The 20803-nt window shown below is 45.1% G+C and overlaps 1 protein-coding gene across 2 annotated transcripts in view; it reads right to left on the reverse strand.

Annotated features, from left to right (window-relative positions):
- Positions 1-20803, reverse strand: part of LOC117518389 (discs large homolog 1-like protein) — a 331339-nt gene that overhangs the window by 3953 nt on the left and 306583 nt on the right. For both annotated transcript variants that reach the window (XM_034179498.1, XM_034179497.1), the window contains 5 exons: positions 16355-16405; positions 15987-16088; positions 13954-14126; positions 13731-13840; positions 1671-1762 (listed from right to left, as the gene is read on the reverse strand). In XM_034179498.1, coding sequence (XP_034035389.1) covers positions 1671-1762; positions 13731-13840; positions 13954-14126; positions 15987-16088; positions 16355-16405 — 528 coding nt within the window. The remainder of the gene's footprint in view (positions 1-1670; positions 1763-13730; positions 13841-13953; positions 14127-15986; positions 16089-16354; positions 16406-20803) is intronic.

Consider the following 20803-nt stretch of genomic DNA (forward strand, 5'->3'; position numbering starts at 1 on the left):
TAATCAACCAAGTCCCAGAATTTTAGAATATGCAAACAGGCAAACAATGGATTCGTTGGCTCACAATGTGATTTGTTACAAATAATTCTTACAGCTTTCTTTTGCAACAAAAATATTGGATTAGTATTAGTTTTATATGTATTTCCCCATACCTCAATACAATAGGTCATGTATGGAACGAGCAATGAGTGATATAAAATAATGTTGTGTGGGCCGCCAGAAGAGGAGATACTGCTGGCCCACCACCAGAGGGCGCCCTGCCTGAAGTGCGGGCTTCAGGCACGAGAGGGCGCTGCCGCCACAGACACAGCCGGGGGTGACAGCTGTCACTCATTATCTCTTGACAGCTGTCACCCATTCATGCTTCATCATCTCACTCCATAAAACCCGGACGTCATCTCCACCTCATTGCCGAGATATCGTCGAACCGTTCAGGTACTATTCTCAGCCTTAAAGTAAACTGTGTGTCAGTCTGAACTCTTTTTTGCAGCCGCTTTCCTGTGGTGTTCCTTATCTGTGAGACCGGCGCTTGGTGTGATCAGCGACGGCTTCGCTTCACACCTCTACCAGATAAGTGGGTAGACAGGAGCTGCACGAGTGTGTGTTAGAGGTGGAGGTGGAATTCCCACCGTTGTTGTTACTGGGTGTGCACACACCCATATCTTATTGTCTCTGCTCCCTGCCAGCAGTACCAGATCTGACCTTCGAAGACGGTGGCCACCTGGGGACTCGGGACTTCGTGGCTCCAGTATTCTCCGGGTTCGGTGGCGGAGGAAATCGTGTGGTTCCGGTTCATCTCACGACAGACGTCTTCTATCCTCGAGCCTGCCCACACGTCACCCTTGTGATTGACTGTCTGTAAAATTTCACATTCCTCTGTGTTGTGCTCATTCACAACAGTAAAGTGTTCATATTCGACTCTTTCATTGTCCGTTCATTTACGCCCCCTGTTGTGGGTCCGTGTCACTACACTTTCACAACAAAATAATGAGTGTTGGGAAATTAAATCTTGTGCTTTATGCAGAATTGCAATGGCTTTTGACATTTTGGATTTAACAAAATTAATATGCATTTTCCAGCTCAGTTTATCATCAATAACAACACCAAGAAATTTTGTATCAGTTACAGTTTCAATTTCAATATCATTTAATAATAAATTTCTGCAGGAAATCCTGGACTGCAGGAAATCCTAGGATACCATTATCACAACACATGACGTATTGTTCCATCTCTAATAAGTGTAAACAATTAAAATGTGTGTGAGTCCAGATCTGATTACAGTATTTTGGAAAGCACAGTGGAACCAAAGTGACTGCAGCTGATACCAGAAGTAGGTCCTGATTAGTAGTTGGCTGGAAGACTGCTTGGGAAGACTGTGTGTGTTTCTCTATGTAGAAGTCGACTTATGTCAAGGAGGACTTGTGCCAATTCAATACACTGATCCATACCTGACCCCGTGTGGTGACTCCAGGCAAAAAAAAAAAAAAAAAGTGAAAAAAAATTCCTGCATCTGATTCCACTGTTCCCATTTCATAGAACTAATATAAGTCACAGGAGTATTGGAAAACCAACCGTGGCTCCTCATCGACAACGCAGACGAGTGCCACAACATTTACAACTCTCAGGGTCAGTGTGAAAACCGTTGTGAGTTAAATGTGTTGCCAACTAACCAGTGAAGTACTCCGTGAACTCCTGCTCCAGTTTGACAGCTCTGTCAAAGGTCTTCCTCGCCTGCTCCTCCGTTAAACGCTTGTTCATCTCTCTGGAGACATAAGAATTATCTTAAAGAACAGAGATCCAAACTAAAGCTCCAGAACAAGAACTGAAAGCATGGGTAAGGTTATAGCAGCCACGTGTTAAAGCGGTGGCACAATGTAGGATTTCTGTGAAACAGTTTCTCAGGAGGTTTTGATGACGATGATGATGATGATGATGATGCAGAGTTAATTATAATTTTAAAACGGGTGCCTGCCAGGGCATGATCATCTGTCAAAACCAAATCCCTTTATCAAACTCCTACTATCGCCAACCCAATCACCGCCTCCACATACATACACAAACTGTACACTCGGGATGGGCAATATGACTCCAAATCAATTTCAAACTTTCACCTCACTTGTAATTAATGAGCAATTTGCTGTTTAATTTGTTTTGTGTGCTTTTAAAAAAAAAAAAAAAAAAAATGTTTTCCGAGGTCGTCATTGGCTGAGCTCAGGGTGCATTTTTCTTGAAACGTTAACTCCTTGCACCACTGCAGAATCAAGTCAATACAAAGGGAGAGCTGACCACCTAATGGCTGCACGTTTATGGGTGCACTTTCAGGCCGCACGGTTCTTCTAATGACGTCGATTCAGAACATTGTTTATAGACAGCGCCACCTAATGGCTGCACGTTTACAGCTGCACTTTCAGGCCGCACGGTTCTTCTAATGACGTCGATTCAGAACATTGTTTATAGACAGCGCCGCCTAATGGTTGCACGTTTACGGCTGCACTCTCAGGCCGCACGCTTCTTCTAATGACGTCGATTCAGAACATTGTTTATAGACAGCGCCACCTAATGGCTGCATGTTTATGGCTGCACTCTCAGGCCGCACGCTTTTTCCTCCCGGGAAGCAGAGAATATTAACTTCAGTGGTCCACTTTACCATCAAAGGTAAGGGTAAAATTTGTGTTTTTTAGATTAAACAATGCACAATAATCTTTTAAAATGTTTACTAACAGAAGTTATTACCTTGAACATGCCCGTATATAGAGGGCATGAGCCCCCCTGAGCCCCCCACGAGGGCATTGACCCTCAACCCCACCGGGGGCCCTGCGGCCCACTGGACCCCCAACTCAAGGATTTGAACCCCCCCTTTCACATTCCTATATACGGCCCTGTTGAAGTAACATTGTTACTGAATGAACTCTTAAGTTTTACCAGTATTTTTCTCAAACCAGCTGAGATTTTCTTGTCTGTCAATTGTTTCCAGTGAAGTAGATGAATTTGTCAGATGGTTGGACAGAATTAAAGAAATAAGGAAGACAATTCTGGTGGTAGGTGGGGCTCACGTAAAAAGGGGTATATTGGCATGAACTGTTATAAATTAAAATTGCCCATGAAAGTGAAAGATGGAGAGTTTATCGGATATATTAATGCTTAGCCTGTTTTGTATGCTAATGTCTGTCTCTGTGTCTGTCTCTCAGGAGGCTCTGAGATGAGTCTGAGGAGAAACTTCAGTGATGTCCACATAACTTGATGCTCTTCCAGCATTTTGGATCAGCGTGTGTGTCTGGGTGTGTGTGTCTCTGTTTTAAGCTTTTATTTTGGTTTAATAATGTAAAAATAAATCTAAATAGCTGCCTCCAGCATTGTCTTTGTTTATCACCTTGTTCAAAACTTTCCTGTTGTATATCGAGAGAACACAGTTACCACACCATATGATTACATTATTAATTTACCTGTGTCACGGTTTCGGCCGGATCTGGGGGTTTATTCAGGATTTTCCCCTTTCTGTTGTTCTTTTCTCCGTTGATTTATTAATATTTCTTTTCATCAGGATTTATTCTATTATGTTTGTCACTTTGTTCTTTTTGTTATGATTTACTTTTGGTTCTAGTTTTCCGCAGCCAGTTGTGTTTTCTTTTATTGTTCTTTATTCATCACTCGTTTGACTAGTTCCTTTTATTTGCTGTACGGTATGTCTGGATTTGTTTTCTGTTTGTCACTGTTTTTCTTAGGGTTTGTTTTAGTCAGTTTCTGTTTCATTTAGTTGTTGTATTCATGTAGTTTTCATTAGGTTATTATCACTTCTTTATTTTGCCTTTGTCACCAGCTTAGTTTTGCTTTAGTATTTGTCCTTCATATTCCCTGATCAGTCCTCCGGTAGATGACTAGTTCTTAATTATTTGTTATTCTGTCCTGAGTTTTTAATTTTACTCTTGTTCATAGTAATATATTATTCAGTGGTTGTTCTGTTCATAGTTCTCTGTTTCATCCCATGTCCTGCACCTGCCTTCATGTCTTCATCCCTCACTTATACCTGATTATGTCTTCTCTGCAACTGCCATGTGTTCCTGTCTCTCACTTTAACTCTGTCTGCTTTGTGTTTCCTTTCACTCATGCTCTGTGCACCTGTTCACACATCTTTGTCTCTTCTTCTTTCCACCTTGTGTTCTCCTGCCTCACTGTCTTGCACAACATAGTATCTTTGTTTATTAGCCACGCCCCCTTTCTAGATCCGTCTCCTTACGTGCACCTCGTTAACAACACCTGTCCCTCATTAGTCCACCTTCATATAAACCCTCACAGTCCTTCGCAAGATTGTTGTCGCTTCCTACACTCTCCAGCCTCCTTGTTTTCAGTCCTGATTAGTCTTGCTGTGTACCAGTACCTTGCTCTGTGTTTTTCGACCACGCCTTTTTGCCTCAGCCTTTATGCCTCAGCCTTTATGCCAGTGTTTGCTTGTGCCTCAGACCCCTGCCTGGAGATGACTACGTTTGTGCCTTACCCTGCTTGTACCTCTGCTCCGCTATCTGATAACCTGTGTACTGAACCTCTGCCTGAAATAAACTCAATGACTTCTTATACCATATTGGCCTCTCTTCATTGGCTTCCTGTTAATTCTAGAATAGAATTTAAAATTCTTCTTCTTACTTATAAGGTTTTGAATAATCAGGTCCCATCTTATCTTAGGGACCTCATAGTACCATATCACCCCAATAGAGCGCTTCGCTCTCAGACTGCAGGCTTACTTGTAGTTCCTAGGGTTTGTAAGAGTAGAATGGGAGGCAGAGCCTTCAGCTTTCAGGCTCCTCTCCTGTGAAACCAGCTCCCAATTCGGATCAGGGAGACAGACACCCTCTCTACTTTTAAGATTAGGCTTAAAACTTTCCTTTTTACTAAAGCTTATAGTTAGGGCTGGATCAGGTGACCCTGAACCATCCCTTAGTTATGCTGCTATAGACTTAGACTGCTGGGGGGTTCCCATAATGCACTGAGTGTTTCTTTCTCTTTTTGCTCTGTATGCACCACTCTGCATTTAATCATTAGTGATTGATCTCTGCTCCCCTCCACAGCATGTCTTTTTCCTGGTTCTCTCCCTCAGCCCCAACCAGTCCCAGCAGAAGACTGCCCCTCCCTGAGCCTGGTTCTGCTGGAGGTTTCTTCCTGTTAAAAGGGAGTTTTTCCTTCCCACTGTCGCCAAGTGCTTGCTCACAGGGGGTCGTTTTGACCATTGGGGTTTTTACGTAATTATTGTATGGCCTTGCCTTACAATATAAAGCGCCTTGGGGCAACTGTTTGTTGTGATTTATAAATAAAATTGATCTATATAAATAAATAAATAAAATATAAATAAATATAATATAAATAAAATTGATCTATATAAATAAAATTGATTGATTGATTGATTGATACCTCAAAGGCTAGTTTGGGAGTTTGTATCGTAGGTCCACCAGCTGTCAGGCAGCTGCCCGTTCTGACAGTCTGATTATAACATTATATTGCTACACATTTTGTCCCAATTCATGAAACAAAGTGTTTTTTATTAATAAGTAATATTTTTAGGTGGAATAAACCTTTAAAAGATTAACTTTTTAAACTTTTGGGGGTACATTTAACCTTTACAATTATAGGTAGGAACAGCGCTTTTTGTGCAATACTATGTGCTCCTGAAAGTGCAGCCTTATAGGCTCTAGAGACATACTAACTGATTTAGTTAAATTACCTGATAATATTATATTGCTACACATTTTGTCCCAATGCATGAAACAAAGTTTTTTTTAATTAATAAGTAAATTTTGGGGTGGAATAACCCTTTAAAAGCTTAACTTTTTAAAGATTTTTGGGTACATTTAACCTTTACAATTATAGGTAGGACGTGAAGTACTACTTTTTGTGCAATACTATGTGCTCTTGAAAGTGCAGCCTTATAGGCTCTAGAGGCGTACTAAGTGATTTATTTAAATTTTAAATATATTTGGAGTGAAATCAAATTTGAAAATGGCAAGTCACGCCCTTGAATCACAGGTAGGTGGCGCAGTCTCTAAAGATTGCTCTAAATCAACATCAGTAGAAGAAGCAGCGTGCGGCCTGAAAGTGCAGCCGTAAACGTGCAGCTGTACACGAACAGCCTCCGGCTCTGCAGACACATACTACTGCTTATAAGGCGGAGTCCTGGCTCGGTTCAACAGCATTTTCACATCACCTACATTATTCCACAATAATCAACAACAATCCAGGTAACTCCAAAAAATTATTTTCCACCATCCAACACCTTCTCAAACCACAGATTCCTTCACACCACACACCAACAGTAACTAACTGCAGTAACTTCCTTGATTTCTTCACCTCCAAAATTAACAATATCCACTCCATGCTCTCATTTACATACAGCTCCACCCATGACAGCCCAACAACACCCACTACACAACATCTGCCTCAATTCTGCCTCAAAACGCAGCAGGAGGTCGAGAAGATTAGCCGCACTTCAAAACCATCTACATGCTTCTTAGATCCCCTTCCTTCCCCTCTGCTCAAAATTCACTTCAAATCCATTAGTCCCATCCATCTATCTATCTATTTTCTTCTGCTTTATCCGGAGTCGGGTCACGGGGGCAGCAGCTCAAGCGAAGCCGCCCAGACCTCCCGATCCACACACACCTCCTCCAGTTTGACCCCCACCATTCTTGTGACAACCATGTCACCCACATCTGCAAAACGTCCTTCTTTCACTTCCGTAATATTTCCAAACTCGTTCTTCCCTTTCCCTCCCGGATGCAGAGAAGCTCGTCCATGCCTTCATCTCCTCCAGGTTGGACTACTGTAACGCACTCTTCATCGGGATCCTTGGCAGGAGCATCCAAAAGCTCCAGTATGTTCAGAACAGCACTGCCAGGGTTGTGATGAGGATGTGGAAACACAAGCACATCACCCCCATCCTCCACACCCTCCGCTGGCTCCCCGTTCACCTCCGTATCGAGTATAAGGTCCTCCTGCACAGCCACCACTGTCTCTATGGTGATGCCCCAACCTACATCACAGACCTGCTCACTCTACACACCTCAGGCAGAACCCAGTCAGGCCAACAGCACCGTCTGCTCCTGCCAAAGACACGGCTCAAGACCATGGGGGACAGAGCCTTCGAGGCCGCTGCTCCCTGTCTGTGGAACGCTCTACCAGACCACCTCAGGGCCCCACAGACGGTCAATGCTTTTAAGAAAGGACTAAAAACGTATCATTTTAGAAAAGCTTACAGCTAACGTTATCAATTGATGTGTATATTTTATGACGTTTTTAATAAAAATAAAATGTATTATTATTATTACTATCTTGTATCACACGATCAAGTCATGTAAGGTCAGGTCTGGGAGCATACACTAGTGTGACCACACCATGGGTCCTGGATGGTACATATGGCCAACCAGCTGGTAGATCCCCACTTTTCAAAAGTAAGCATTTGCTGTAGCCATGTAAAACATGGGCATCCTCTTTACCTTTTCCTGTCCTCAACACTGAGGTACATGTGTGGTGGGTCATGCCCAGAGTTGAGGTGTGTATGTGTGTATTGAAAGTCCTCAATTATTAACCAAACTAACCAACAAGCAAGATTCAATCAACTGCAGATTCTAATGTTCGAACGTCTCTGGGGCTCTAAGCAAAATTCCACATAGAGGCCCTCCGACCCAGTTCATGGGGCATGTAAACCATTTGTAATTGACGCACAATCAGGAGATACCCCAGTGTTCCCATTAAAATCCACCCTCCTTTAGAAGGGCTTGCTTCATCTGTCAGTCAAATAATAAATATACCTGCATGGAACAAATTGGGTTGCATATCGTTGGGTATTTTTGTGATACAGGTGCTAAGCAGATACTTTTAAAATGGTACTGGTGCTAAACTGTGCCTGAACTTATATATTTTTGTATGCTGTCATAGTACAGTCAAAGCACATGGCCACATCACTGAGTCTGGTCTGCTCAAGGTTTCTTCATATTACAAAACCACACACCTCCTCCAGCTCCTCCGGGGGAACCCCAAGGCAGCCGAGAGATGTAGTCCCTCCAGCGTGTCCTGGGTCTTCCCCGGGGCCTCCTCCCAATGGGACGTGCCCGGAACACTTCTCCAGCAAGGCGTCCAGGGGGCATCCGGAAAAGATGCCCGAGCCACCTCAACAGACTCCTTTCGACGTGGAGGAGCAGTGGCTCGACTCCGAGCTCCTCCCGAGTGACGAGCTCCTCACCCTATCTCTAAGGGAGCACCCAGCCACCCTGCAGAGGAAACTCATCTCGGCCGCTTGTACTCGCGATCTCGTTCTTTCGGTCATGAGCCAAATCTCATGACCATAGGTGAGGATCAGAATGTAGATCGATCGGTAAATCGAGAGCTTTGCCCCCCTATTCAGCTCTCTCTTCACCACGACGGTCTGATACAGCGACCGCATCACTGCAGATGCTGCACCGATCCGTCTATCAATCTCACGCTCCATCCGTCCCTCACTCATGAACAAGACCCCGAGATGCTTAAACTCCTCCACTTGAGGCAAGGACAGTCCACCGACCCGAAGAGGGCAAAGCACCTTTTTCCGGTCGAGAACCATGGCCTCGGATTTGGACGTGCTGATTTTCATCCCGGACGCTTCACACTCGGCTGCAAACCGCCCCAGTGCACGCTGAAGGTCCTGATTTGACAAAACCGACAGAACCACATCGTCCACAAACAGCAGAGATGAGATTCTGTGATTCCCAAACCAGACGCCCTCTACACCCTGGCTGCACCTAGAAATTCTGTCCATAAAAATAATGAACAGAACCGGTGACAAAGGGCAGCCCTGGTGGAGGCCAACGTGCACTGGAAACAGGTTTGACTTACTACCGGCAATGCGAACCAAGCTCCTGCTGCGGTCGTACAGGGACCGGATAGCCCTTAGCAAAGGTACCTGTCAGCTGCCTCCGGGGTCCCACCTACCAACAAAGATAAGTAGGACTCCTTCTTCAGCTTGACAGCATCCCTTACTTCCGGCGTCCACCACCGGGTTCGGGGACAGGCACCAGAAACCTTGCGACCACAGCTACAAGCGGCCGCATTGACAATGGAGGTGGAGAGCATGGTCCACTCGGACTCCATGTCTCCAACCTCCCCCGGGATCTGGGAAAAGCTCTCCCGGAGGTGGGAGTTGAAGACCTCGCTGACAGAGGGTTCCGCCAATCGTTCCCAGCAGACCCTCACGATACGTTTTGGCCCGCCAGGTCTGACCGGCTTCCTCCCCTCCCAGGGGATCCAACTCACCACCAGGTGGTGATCGGTCGACAGCTCTGCCCCTCTCTTCACTCGAGTGTCCGAGAGACGTGGCCGAAGGTCAGATGATATGACTACAAAGTCGATCATTGACCTCCGGCTCAGGGTGTCCTGGTGCCACGTGCACTTATGGACACTCTTGTGCTCGAACAAGACAAACTTGTGTTTGTGATGGACAAACTGTGACTAGCACAGAAGTCCAACAACTGAACACCACTCGGGTTCAGATTGGGGAGGCCGTGCTTCCCGATCACCCCCCTCCAGGTCTCACTGTCGCTGCCCACGTGGGCGTTGAAATCCCCCAGGAGAACAATGGAGTCCCCAGTCATAGCGCTATCTAGTACCCCTCCCAGGGACTCCAAGAAGGTCGTGTACTCTGCACTGCCGCTCAGCCCATAGGCCGAGACAACGGTGAGAGACCTGTCCCCGACCCGAAGGCGTAGAGACGCGACCCTCTCGTTCACTGGAGTGAACTCAAACACATGGCGACTGAGCTGGGGAGCAATAAGCAATGTGACCCCAGCTCTCCGCCTCTCCCCGTGGGCAACGCCAGAAAAATGAAGCGTCCAGCCCCTCTCCAGGAGTTGGGTACCAGAGCCCAAGCTGTGCGTGGAGGTGAGCCCGACTATCTCTAGTCGGTATCTCTCAACCTCCCGCACAAGCTCAGGCTCCTTCCCACCCAGCGAGGTGACATTACACGTCCCAACAGCCAGGGGCTGTGAGCATGGACTGGGCCGCCGGGCCACCCGCCCTCGACCGCCACCCAATCCTCTCTGCATCCGACCCCCATGGCCCCCTCTGCAGGTGGTGAACCCACAGGAGGGTCCATTAGTCCCATCATTATCAAAATCATTAACCTCTCTCTTGAAACTGGAACTGTCCCAACCTCCCTCAAAACAGCTCTCATTAAACCACTTCTGATAAAACCCATTCTCGACCCTGAACCCCCTTCAAATTATCGTCCTATTTCAAACCTTCCATTCATTTCCAAAATCTTTGAAAGAGTAGTTTTCCTTCAACTTCACAATCATCTCAAATGAAACAGTTTGTATGAAAAATTCCAATCTGGTTTCTGCCCCTTCCACAGCACCGAAACAGCTCTGATCAGAGTCACCAGCGACCTGCGGATGGCCTCTGACTCCGGTTCCACATCCCTCCTCATTCTTCTCAACCTCTCTGCTGCGTTTGACACCACTGACCACCACATCCTCCTGCACCATCTCCAGTACCACACTGGCCTCTCCGACACTGCCCTTCACTGGTTCCAGTCCCACCTCACTGAGAGGACCAAGCACGAGGTCCTGGGGGATGCTAAATCCTGCCCCCACACTGTCACCTGTGGGGTCCCCCAGGGCTCTGTGCTCGGTCCCACCCTCTTCACCATCTACATGCTTCCCCACGGGTGTGTTGTCAGCAGGCATGGAATTAATTTCCACTGCTATGCTGACGACACACAGCTCTACCTCAAGGTTACCCCCTCTGCCTCCCCCTCTGCCACTGTCACCCACCTCAACTCCTGCTTCAAAGGATTCAAAAGGATTCAAAAGAATTTTATTGTCATATGCACAAACAACATGTTCCCTGCACAATGAAATGTGTCTACTGCATTTAACCCATCCTAATTGCCAGTTAGGAGCAGAAGTCGCCATTAGGAGCCCGGGGACCAGCTCCAGATGTACATCCCTGCCTTGGTCAACAGCAGGGCTGAGCAAACCAAGACCAACCCATAACAAACGACACACACATAACACACAACACACATAGGCTGGCCCGGTACATAAACACATATAAAAAGCACACACGAGGGAAGGAAGAGAAAAAAACCCTCATAGCCGCTGCGTTACACAGCGGCAATGAGGAAAAAAAACCCCATCAGCACAGAAAAACAATAATCACACAGACAAACAAAGACGCAGGACGACAACCGAGATTTGAAGGTCCAGTTTATCAGAACACTCCGGAGGCAGCCTATTAGGCGCCGTCAACGGCCTTGTCCGACAATCCTGGAAGGGGGAGGGGCTCAGCCCTGAGCAGTCCACTGTCCACAGTCAACGTCAGAGCTGGAGAAGCTGAGGGGAGGGGGATGACCAGGGAGCGAGGCTTAAGTGTTGATCTTCTTGAGGAGGTTTTTTACCACAGCGGCCTTGAAGTGCAGCTGTGTTTGGGGAAGCCAAATGAATATCCAGATTAGCAGACGCCTGAAAGATTCCACAGTTCTGAGAACAGAGTGGCTCTCAATACATCTGAATGTAGGATGTGGTCTTTACTGACGGTCAAAGCGGGTTTCCAGAGCTGCAATCCTGCCCGAGATGTTTTCCAGCGTGCGGTTAACATCCGCCGACTGCGCAGCCACTGCCTTCCCAATCGAATCAATCATGTGAGGCAGCCTGGACGGCCCAATTAATGCTGCTTCCACTTTCTTAATTTTCCAGTAAACCAGCGCCATGCCCGCTCCACACAGCAGAAAGCCGGTCACCACCAAGCCAAATATATACACATCTTCGACGTCCTCCACAGACAGCGTGTAAAGGCACATGACCTGCCATCTCCTCCACGAGTCCATCACATAACCCATCACATGCGTCCCGGCAGGACAGGTCGGGTCCTCCGCCCCCGAATGTCTTGTGGAAAAAATGGTGTCAACTGCGTTCAGAGACCACTTTAACAGATCCATTTTTGTCGTTTTCCAGAAGAGCAAAGCTGCAGCCTCACAGACAACACGCCACAGAAGCAGGAAAGATAAGGAGGGAGGGAGAAGAGAAAAATGCGTCCGTCTCGGCCAAGTGCAAGCTGGCAAAAGGAGGAGGAGGAGATAGGGGCATGGATGAGTCAGAACTTCCTGCAGCTGAATAGCTCAAAAACCAAAGCCATTCAAACCGGTACTTCTCACCAACTTCACTCCTCTCTTATCACCTCCATTTCTCTCTTTGGCCACAGCATTCCCCTTTCTCCCTCTGTTACAAACCTTGGTGTCAAGTTTGACCCCCACCATTCTTGTGACAACCATGTCACCCACATCTGCAAAACGTCCTTCTTTCACTTCCGTAATATTTCCAAACTCGTTCTTCCCTTTCCCTCCCAGATGCAGAGAAGCTCGTCCATGCCTTCATCTCCTCCAGGTTGGACTACTGTAACGCACTCTTCATCGGGATCCTTGGCAGGAGCATCCAAAAGCTCCAGTATGTTCAGAACAGCACTGCCAGGGTTGTGATGAGGATGTGGAAACACAAGCACATCACCCCCATCCTCCACACCCTCCGCTGGCTCCCCGTTCACCTCCGTATCGAGTATAAGGTCCTCCTGCACAGCCACCACTGTCTCTATGGTGATGCCCCAACCTACATCACAGACCTGCTCACTCTACACACCTCAGGCAGAACCCAGTCAGGCCAACAGCACCGTCTGCTCCTGCCAAAGACACGGCTCAAGACCATGGGGGACAGAGCCTTCGAGGCCGCTGCTCCCTGTCTGTGGAACGCTCTACCAGACCACCTCAGGGCCCCACAGACGGTCAATGCTTTTAAGAAAGGACTAAAAATGTATCATTTTAGAAAAGCTTACAGCTAACGTTATCAATTGATGTGTATATTTTATGACGTTTTTAATAAAAATAAAATGTATTATTATTATTACTATCTTGTATCACACGATCAAGTCATGTAAGGTCAGGTCTGGGAGCATACACTAGTGTGACCACACCATGGGTCCTGGATGGTACATATGGCCAACCAGCTGGTAGATCCCCACTTTTCAAAAGTAAGCATTTGCTGTAGCCATGTAAAACATGGGCATCCTCTTTACCTTTTTCCTGTCCTCAACACTGAGGTACATGTGTGGTGGGTCATGCCCAGAGTTGAGGTGTGTATGTGTGTATTGAAAGTCCTCAATTATTAACCAAACTAACCAACAAGCAAGATTCAATCAACTGCAGATTCTAATGTTCGAACGTCTCTGGGGCTCTAAGCAAAATTCCACATAGAGGCCCTCCGACCCAGTTCATGGGGCATGTAAACCATTTGTAATTGACGCACAATCAGGAGATACCCCAGTGTTCCCATTAAAATCCACCCTCCTTTAGAAGGGCTTGCTTCATCTGTCAGTCAAATAATAAATATACCTGCATGGAACAAATTGGGTTGCATATCGTTGGGTATTTTTGTGATACAGGTGCTAAGCAGATACTTTTAAAATGGTACTGGTGCTAAACTGTGCCTGAACTTATATATTTTTGTATGCTGTCATAGTACAGTCAAAGCACATGGCCACATCACTGAGTCTGGTCTGCTCAAGGTTTCTTCATATTACAAAACTATTTTTTGTTGCTTGTGATAGTTGCCAGTGTACTTTCCCCTGGGGTGTGTAAGACCTAAACTTTACTCTTTGCGTGTGGCACTTTGACTTAACCTTTGTGCTGAATTAATACTTCATAAATGACTTGAACTGCTCCTTACAGGATGTTGTCGACATTGCGTGGTCTAATGAAGATAGCAATGGGATGGAGGCCTGCATTCTGGAGACGCTTTATTGCGTTTCCTGATACATCAAGTATACAGTGTTTACCCTGAGAGAGACAACAGAAAAAGACAGAGTTAAAAAAAAAGAGAGAAAGAGATGATGTTAGACAGGTCTTCATCCTCATCTTTAGGTTTGTGTCTCCTTTTTTGTGTGTTGCACCTTGTCAGCAACTTCTCGAACAGACTGTATGCTGGTTCCGTACAGGTGGTTGTTGTACTGCCCGGCCTCGATAAACTTGTGTTCTTGGATTTCTCGCTCCATGAGCTCCCTGGAGGACATGAAGTGGTAATCTCTGCCGTCCACCTCATAGTCTCTCCGTGGCCGTGTTGTGTCTGCGCAATAGAGACACACCTCTGGTTAGAACATTATTTTTGATCAGCACACTAAAAGCAAAAAAAGTGTTGCCAGGCATTGTTTAAAAAGCCAACAGACTCAAGTCATCCACAAACTTTCAGGCAAACTTCAATGTCATTTCATACACTTGAGAATTCATGTATTATAGTGAATATGGAGGAAGACATTCAAGGTCTTTATATGGATGACAAAAGATTCATTTAGATCACCAGTCAATGACCAGAAGACTGATTTTGTCTCCTGTCTTTGTCTTGAGATATGGAATGGATGATGTCATGAGTTACTATTTCGAAATGCACAAACTAAATATTGCTGTTTGATCAAATTTATGTTCCTGTAACACTGACAGCTCAGGTTTGGGAGCCTACATTGGTCCCACACATCCCACAATATGGAACTGGCTTAAAGCCTGAATGCTGACAACTAAGGCAGACAACCTGTACATCCCTACCTCTCAAAAATAACCATCTGTCTACTGCAACCAGGTGACACGTGGGCATCCCCATGGCCTTCTTCAGCCGCTGTGGTCCACCATACTAACCCATCTGCATGCTGGATCATGCCCACAGAAATGGGCCACATGGCCAAAATGCCATAGCTAATGTTTCCTCAAAATGCAAGTTATACTCCTCATCTTAGTCTCCCTAAGGGCCCCTTCACACATAGTGCGAATATGGTCGAAGTGCGCATAGAGGAGGAATCGTATGCAAGATGTGTAAAATCGCAGATGCTTCTAACGCCTCGTACACCTGTTGCTACATCTATTTGTGCACACCAGTGGCTGAAAGACAGAGTGTGCCCTGTGAGAGTCCACTGAACCCTCTCGTGGCAGGTGTCGGCCAAATTCCAGCTGACACGCATGAACATCTAAGACCGCTCGCATGACACTTAGAAAATGTGTGGCCATTCACACTATTAACACGACAACAGTCAGCAGACGATCACTGTTGAGCTGGATGTGAAATTTGTCTATGTGCCCCATGAGTCTGGCTTTGCAAACAGACACAGTGACATGTTGGTGTGTGTGCGCTGAACTGACAGGGTGTGTCCGCCAACAGGAGTGGCTGTGGAGATCTGTGGTTCTGAATGTCACAGCTGGGGAACATGTACCGTGTTTGGACGGACTTGAACTAACAACTGTCCACTGTGACATGCGTGTGTCTGTTTGCTGTCATCACGTGGACATACATAAAAACATATATCGCTGTTGCAATGGGCTGCAGCGAGCGCGCACACGCCATGCACATTGCCAGGCTACCCCAGATGATCCGGACCATCAAGCTGACATTTTTGGGTTGTCTTGATTATAACAACTTGACTTTAATGAAAGTGACATGAGCAGAAGTTGTCTTTGGCCTTCGGTCGTATGCCAACTTGTCAACTTGCCATTACAAAAACCAAATGACACTTAATGACAGCAGTCATAAACATTTATGACATTGACATAAAGTTTATGACACCTTCATGACTGCGTCATGTAACAGTTATGACACTGTCATGTCACTGTTATGACGATACCTTCAAGTAAAGTGTTAGAGTTTTTTTTAATCATAAAATTACAACTTTATTCTCGTAATTTTATGATTTTATTCTCATAATATTACAAGTTTTTCTCATAAAATTATGACTTTATTCTCATAATATTGCAACTTTATTCTTGTAATATTACGATATTCTCGCAGTCTAAAAAAACAAAACTCAATATGGCCCTAAAACACCATTGTAACGTATAACCTCAATTTGGTTGTTTATTTTTTAAATGTTTTTGAGAAAAACAGAAAAAAAAATATTGAAAGGATGATATACCAGTGTCTGTTTAAAGGAGTGAAGAGACTCACGTGGGACGCAGGAGCCAAACTTGTTGGGGAACTCTGAGATGAGATCATCATTGATGCGATCTTTCATAGGTCCAAGCACAATGACCGGCCGTGTGTAATTTGCTAAAATGACCCACAAATCTCCTTCAGTTAACATGTCAAGGATGCATTCAAAAGGCTCACACTTTAACAACAGTTTCAGGTGGCAGAAGACAGGCTACACTCTCACCCATATTTCAAATTAAATGACAAAATATGTATAATTGAAGAGTTGTGGTTGAAACAGAAGAAACATTTTGCATTTTATTTTTTCATCAATCAATGTAGAGAGGTGAGAGACTTTCTGCTCTTAAATAAGAAAATGGACTTCAGAAAATGTAAGCACTGACCTTCCTGCTGTATGACGGGTTGGTAGGTCAGGAAGGTCTCCTCCTGGCCAGCTGAATGGATCAACAGGAAATTATACACAATTTTAGAAGCAGTGGAGAGGATTAGTGTTTTAAAAATAAAAATTAAAACTTTTTGGTAACACTGGAAAACCTTTCTAATTTTGGAGTAAACCTCTGCAAACATCGCTGAAGAAGCAAGATGGAAAATAAGAAACGGGCAACTTGCACCCGTGCACATACAACAACAATGAACACAGAAATGCGTGTATGCATGACACCCTCAAGGTGCACACGAAGAGAAACACACATTTACAAACCAGCAAGTGGCTGTGGTTCAAAAAGGAACGAGAGAAAGAGAGTAGGGTTTGAGACTTACAGGAACTACTCTCACTATCAGTGGTGCTAGAGGTTACCAGTTCTGGAAGGACAAGACAGGTCAGGGTCAGCAACACACACACACACACACACACACACACACACACACACACACACACACACACACACACACACACACACACACACACACACACACACACACACATACACACTACTATGACAACTACAGTCTCTCAAGATTGCAAACGAAAACATTAATGCTCAAGGCAACATTGGTTTGCAGGACATCCATCCATCCTCTCAACCATCTATGCTTCTATTCATTTCTCTAGCCATCCATCCATACTTTCAACTATCAATCCATCCATCCATGCATCCATCCATCCATATATTATGGTGGGGTAAGGTTCAACCTTAATCTTATGAATCACACTGGGTGACCATCCATCCGTGCATCCTTCGATCCATGCATGCATGTACTCATCCATCCATTCATGCATCCAACCAACCATCCATGCACCCTTGCTTTTATCCATCCATCCAAGTTTATCCTAATGAGAGTTATGAGGGGATGGAACCTGATTAGGAGAAAGGTGGGATTCAGCTTGAAAGGGTTACAGGTACAACACAAAGACCACGATATTCACAGACAGTCACATCTACAAATAATTCAGCATCACCAGTTCGTCGAACCAGCTCCTGCCCTTAGGGGCACCTGTCCTGCTCCTGGCCCACCCACAAGTAACTGTCAGCTGTGCTCAGCCAATAAGGAGCTAGCAACCATGAGCCTTAATTTGCTGTGGTTGCAGCATGGATACCACAGTGAAAAACATGCAGGGTACGAGCCTCCCACAACCCGACTGAACGACGACGCATGGTCTAACCTGTGCAGTTTTACACTACGAGGGAAAACAAGAGCTCTCTGCAGACCCACTGAGCTTCCAATGTCTATGATTTGTCAAAGCATCTGTATGTAAAGCATGAAGAAACAGGTTTTGCATACTGGCAGATATATACAGGTGTAATACTTTGGTGAAGGTTAGTTAGGAAAGTTTCTGTTAACCTTAACCTTTTACCCTCAGTTCAAGAGCAGTTAAAAAACAGCCACTTTAGGTTTATACAGAAAAATCTGCATATGTGGAAGGTTCATACTCCTGGCAAAGTGCTCTGACAGAACATAACCACATGATGCCTGCAAATGAGGATTTTTTTGCCAGAGTGTGTGTGTGTGTGTATATATACGAGGTCTATTAGAAAAGTATCCTACCTTTTTATTTTTTAAAAAAACTATATGGATTTGATTCATATGTTTTACGTCAACCAAGCTTGAACCTTCGTGCGCATGCGTGAGTTTTTCCACGCCTGTCGGTGACGTCATTCGCCTGTGAGTACGCCTTGTGGGAGGAGTGGTCCAGCCCCCTCGTCGGAATTCCTTTGTCTGAGAAGTTGCTGAGAGACTGGCGCTGTGCTTCATCAAAGTTTTTTCCAAAACTGTGAGGCACATCCGAATGGACACCATTCGACAAATTAAGCTGGTTTTCGGTGAAAATTTTAACGGCTGATGAGAGATTTTGGATTGTTTCTATCGCTGTAAGGACTTCCCACGGAGCGGGACATCGCGCAGCGCTCCGAGGCAACGTCGTCATCCTGTTTCAAGCTGAAAACCTCCAAATTTAAGCCTCTGTTGACCCAGGACATCATGAGAGAACAGAGAACTTTCAGAAGAAGTCGGGATCAGCAGTTTATCCGGACATTCCACTGTTAAAGGAGATTTTTTTAATGAAAGACGTGCGGACGGATTGGCACGTCGGCTCGCAGCCGGCGCAGTGCGCCCGCCACAGGAAAAACACCTCCGTGTTGATAACCATTTGTAAAATCCAGGTGGCTTTTGGTGGCTTTCAGTTGAGTGAGTATCTGAGAAATTGTTTAACAGCAGGGCATGTTCCAACTTGTCCTTAAGGCTTCCAACGGAGGTGTTTGATGTAATCACACGTGATTCTTACACGTGGTTTTTAAAAAAATATATATATTATATTATTATAATATATATAAAAAATATATTATATTATATTATATTAAAAAAATAATAAGGTCGGATACTTTTCTAATAAACCCCATATATATATATATATATATATATATATATATATATATACAGTGCTTAATTTGTAAAGTGGGACATCCCGCAGCGCAGAGGATGGGTGGCTCCGGTGCAGAAAAAAAAAAGAAGGGCGGGCAGGGGGCTCGTGAACAACGCTGTGCGCCACACCGAAAATAAACTGGGCATGTATTGTAGGCCTAATAACACTAGTCACACCAAATCCGGATAGAGTACAAATTCCTGTTTAATAATGTACAGTGGTCCCTCGTTTATCGCGGGAGGTACGTTCTCCGCGTTCACACCTGGTATGACGTGAGCGACTGCAGCCACAGGTTGCCATGTAATCCCTATGTAAGGACGCGCTTTGGCACCAAACCGCGCAGCATGACGCGAGTGAAGCAATTTTGAGCGTTTTGCGCATGTGTGGCGCGATATTTCATCGCGTCAGGTCGTGTTGCCCTCCTCCCCAAGTTGAAAAATCTGAACTTTTTCGTCTTGTCGCGCCGTGATGACCAATCAGGGACTGAATATGTAGTGACGTGGAGATGTCTGGAGTTTGACTGAAGATGTGAACATGTCCTGTCTCTGGTAGCAGCCTGTGAGCAGGACTTATGTCTGTTTTGTCCTTTATTTCACAATTATGAGAGAGTTTTTGGAGCGAGCAGCAGCCCCACAGCAGCGGAAGCGGAGCTTTCTTTTTATTTTACGTGCGCGCGCGAGGGAATCATCCATGGAGATTATTTTACTTATTAACTACACAGATGTATAATAAAGCAAATGGTGACTGGTTTCTAAAGACAATTATGACAGAATTTTTTTGGGGAAGAGCGAGCTGCAGCAAGCAGCGGAGTTTCTTTTTTTTTAATTGTTTACATGTGCGCGCGTGAACGGGACAGTTGGTCCTCAAACTGGGTCCCGCAGAGGTGGAAGGACCGCTGAAAGCAGCCGTCATCCAGACGCAGCTCCTGCAGCAAATAATGATACTCTCTGTATTGGGAGCTTTCCACAGCAACTCGCTCCGTGTAAAAGGTCCGTCATGATGACTTGATGCCGAGCGGAATGGAAGCTCCTCCTATTTGATGATGCACCGGGGCGAATTTTCGAAGCGAAAGTCCACCCAAGAAGAGAGACACACCGGGCGAAGGAGGCGCATCCGTCGCCATGCGACCCCCGCGAATTTGTAGCGTCTGATCGCACCCGGTGTGAACGCGGCATTAAATCAGCATCTTGGTATGGCACACCTGTGAGGTGGGATGGATTATCTCAGCAAAGGAGAAGTGCTCACTATCACAGATTTAGACTGGTTTGTGAACAATATTTGAGGGCAATGGTGATATTGTGTATGTGGAAAAAGTTTTAGATCTTTGTGTTGCGTTTATATTTTTGCTGAGTGTATATATATATATATATATATATATATATATATATATATATATATATATATATATATATATATATATATATATATATATATGAATGTACAGACACTTCCAGAATTCCATATTTTGTTATGTTTCAGCCTTATTCCAAAATGGACAAAATTAATTCTTCCCCTCAAAATTCTACCCACAACACCCCATAATGACAACATAAAAAAGGTTTTTGAATTTTTTGCTAATTTATTACAAATAAAAAAAAAAGAAAAAAAAAGAAATTGTGTGTATATAAGTATTCACACCCTTTGCTCAATACTTTGTCAATGCACCTTTGGCGGCAATTACAGCCTCAAGTCTTCTTCTATATCATGCCACAAGCTTGGTGCACCTATCTTTGGACAGTTTTGTCCATTCCTCTTTGCAGCACCTCTCAAGTTCCATCAGGCTGGATGGGGAGCGTCGGTGCACAGCCATTTTCAGATCTCTCCAGAGATGTTGAATCGGATTCAGGTCTGGGCTCTGGCTGGGCCACTCAAGGACATTCCCAGAGTTGTTCTGAAGCCACTCCTTTGATATCTTGGCTGTGTGTTTAGGTTCATTGTCCTGCTGAAAGATGAACCGTTGCCCCAGTGTGAG

The sequence above is a fragment of the Thalassophryne amazonica genome, chromosome 10, assembly GCF_902500255.1.
Source record: "Thalassophryne amazonica chromosome 10, fThaAma1.1, whole genome shotgun sequence".
In the NCBI taxonomy this organism is placed as follows: Eukaryota; Metazoa; Chordata; class Actinopteri; order Batrachoidiformes; family Batrachoididae; genus Thalassophryne; species Thalassophryne amazonica.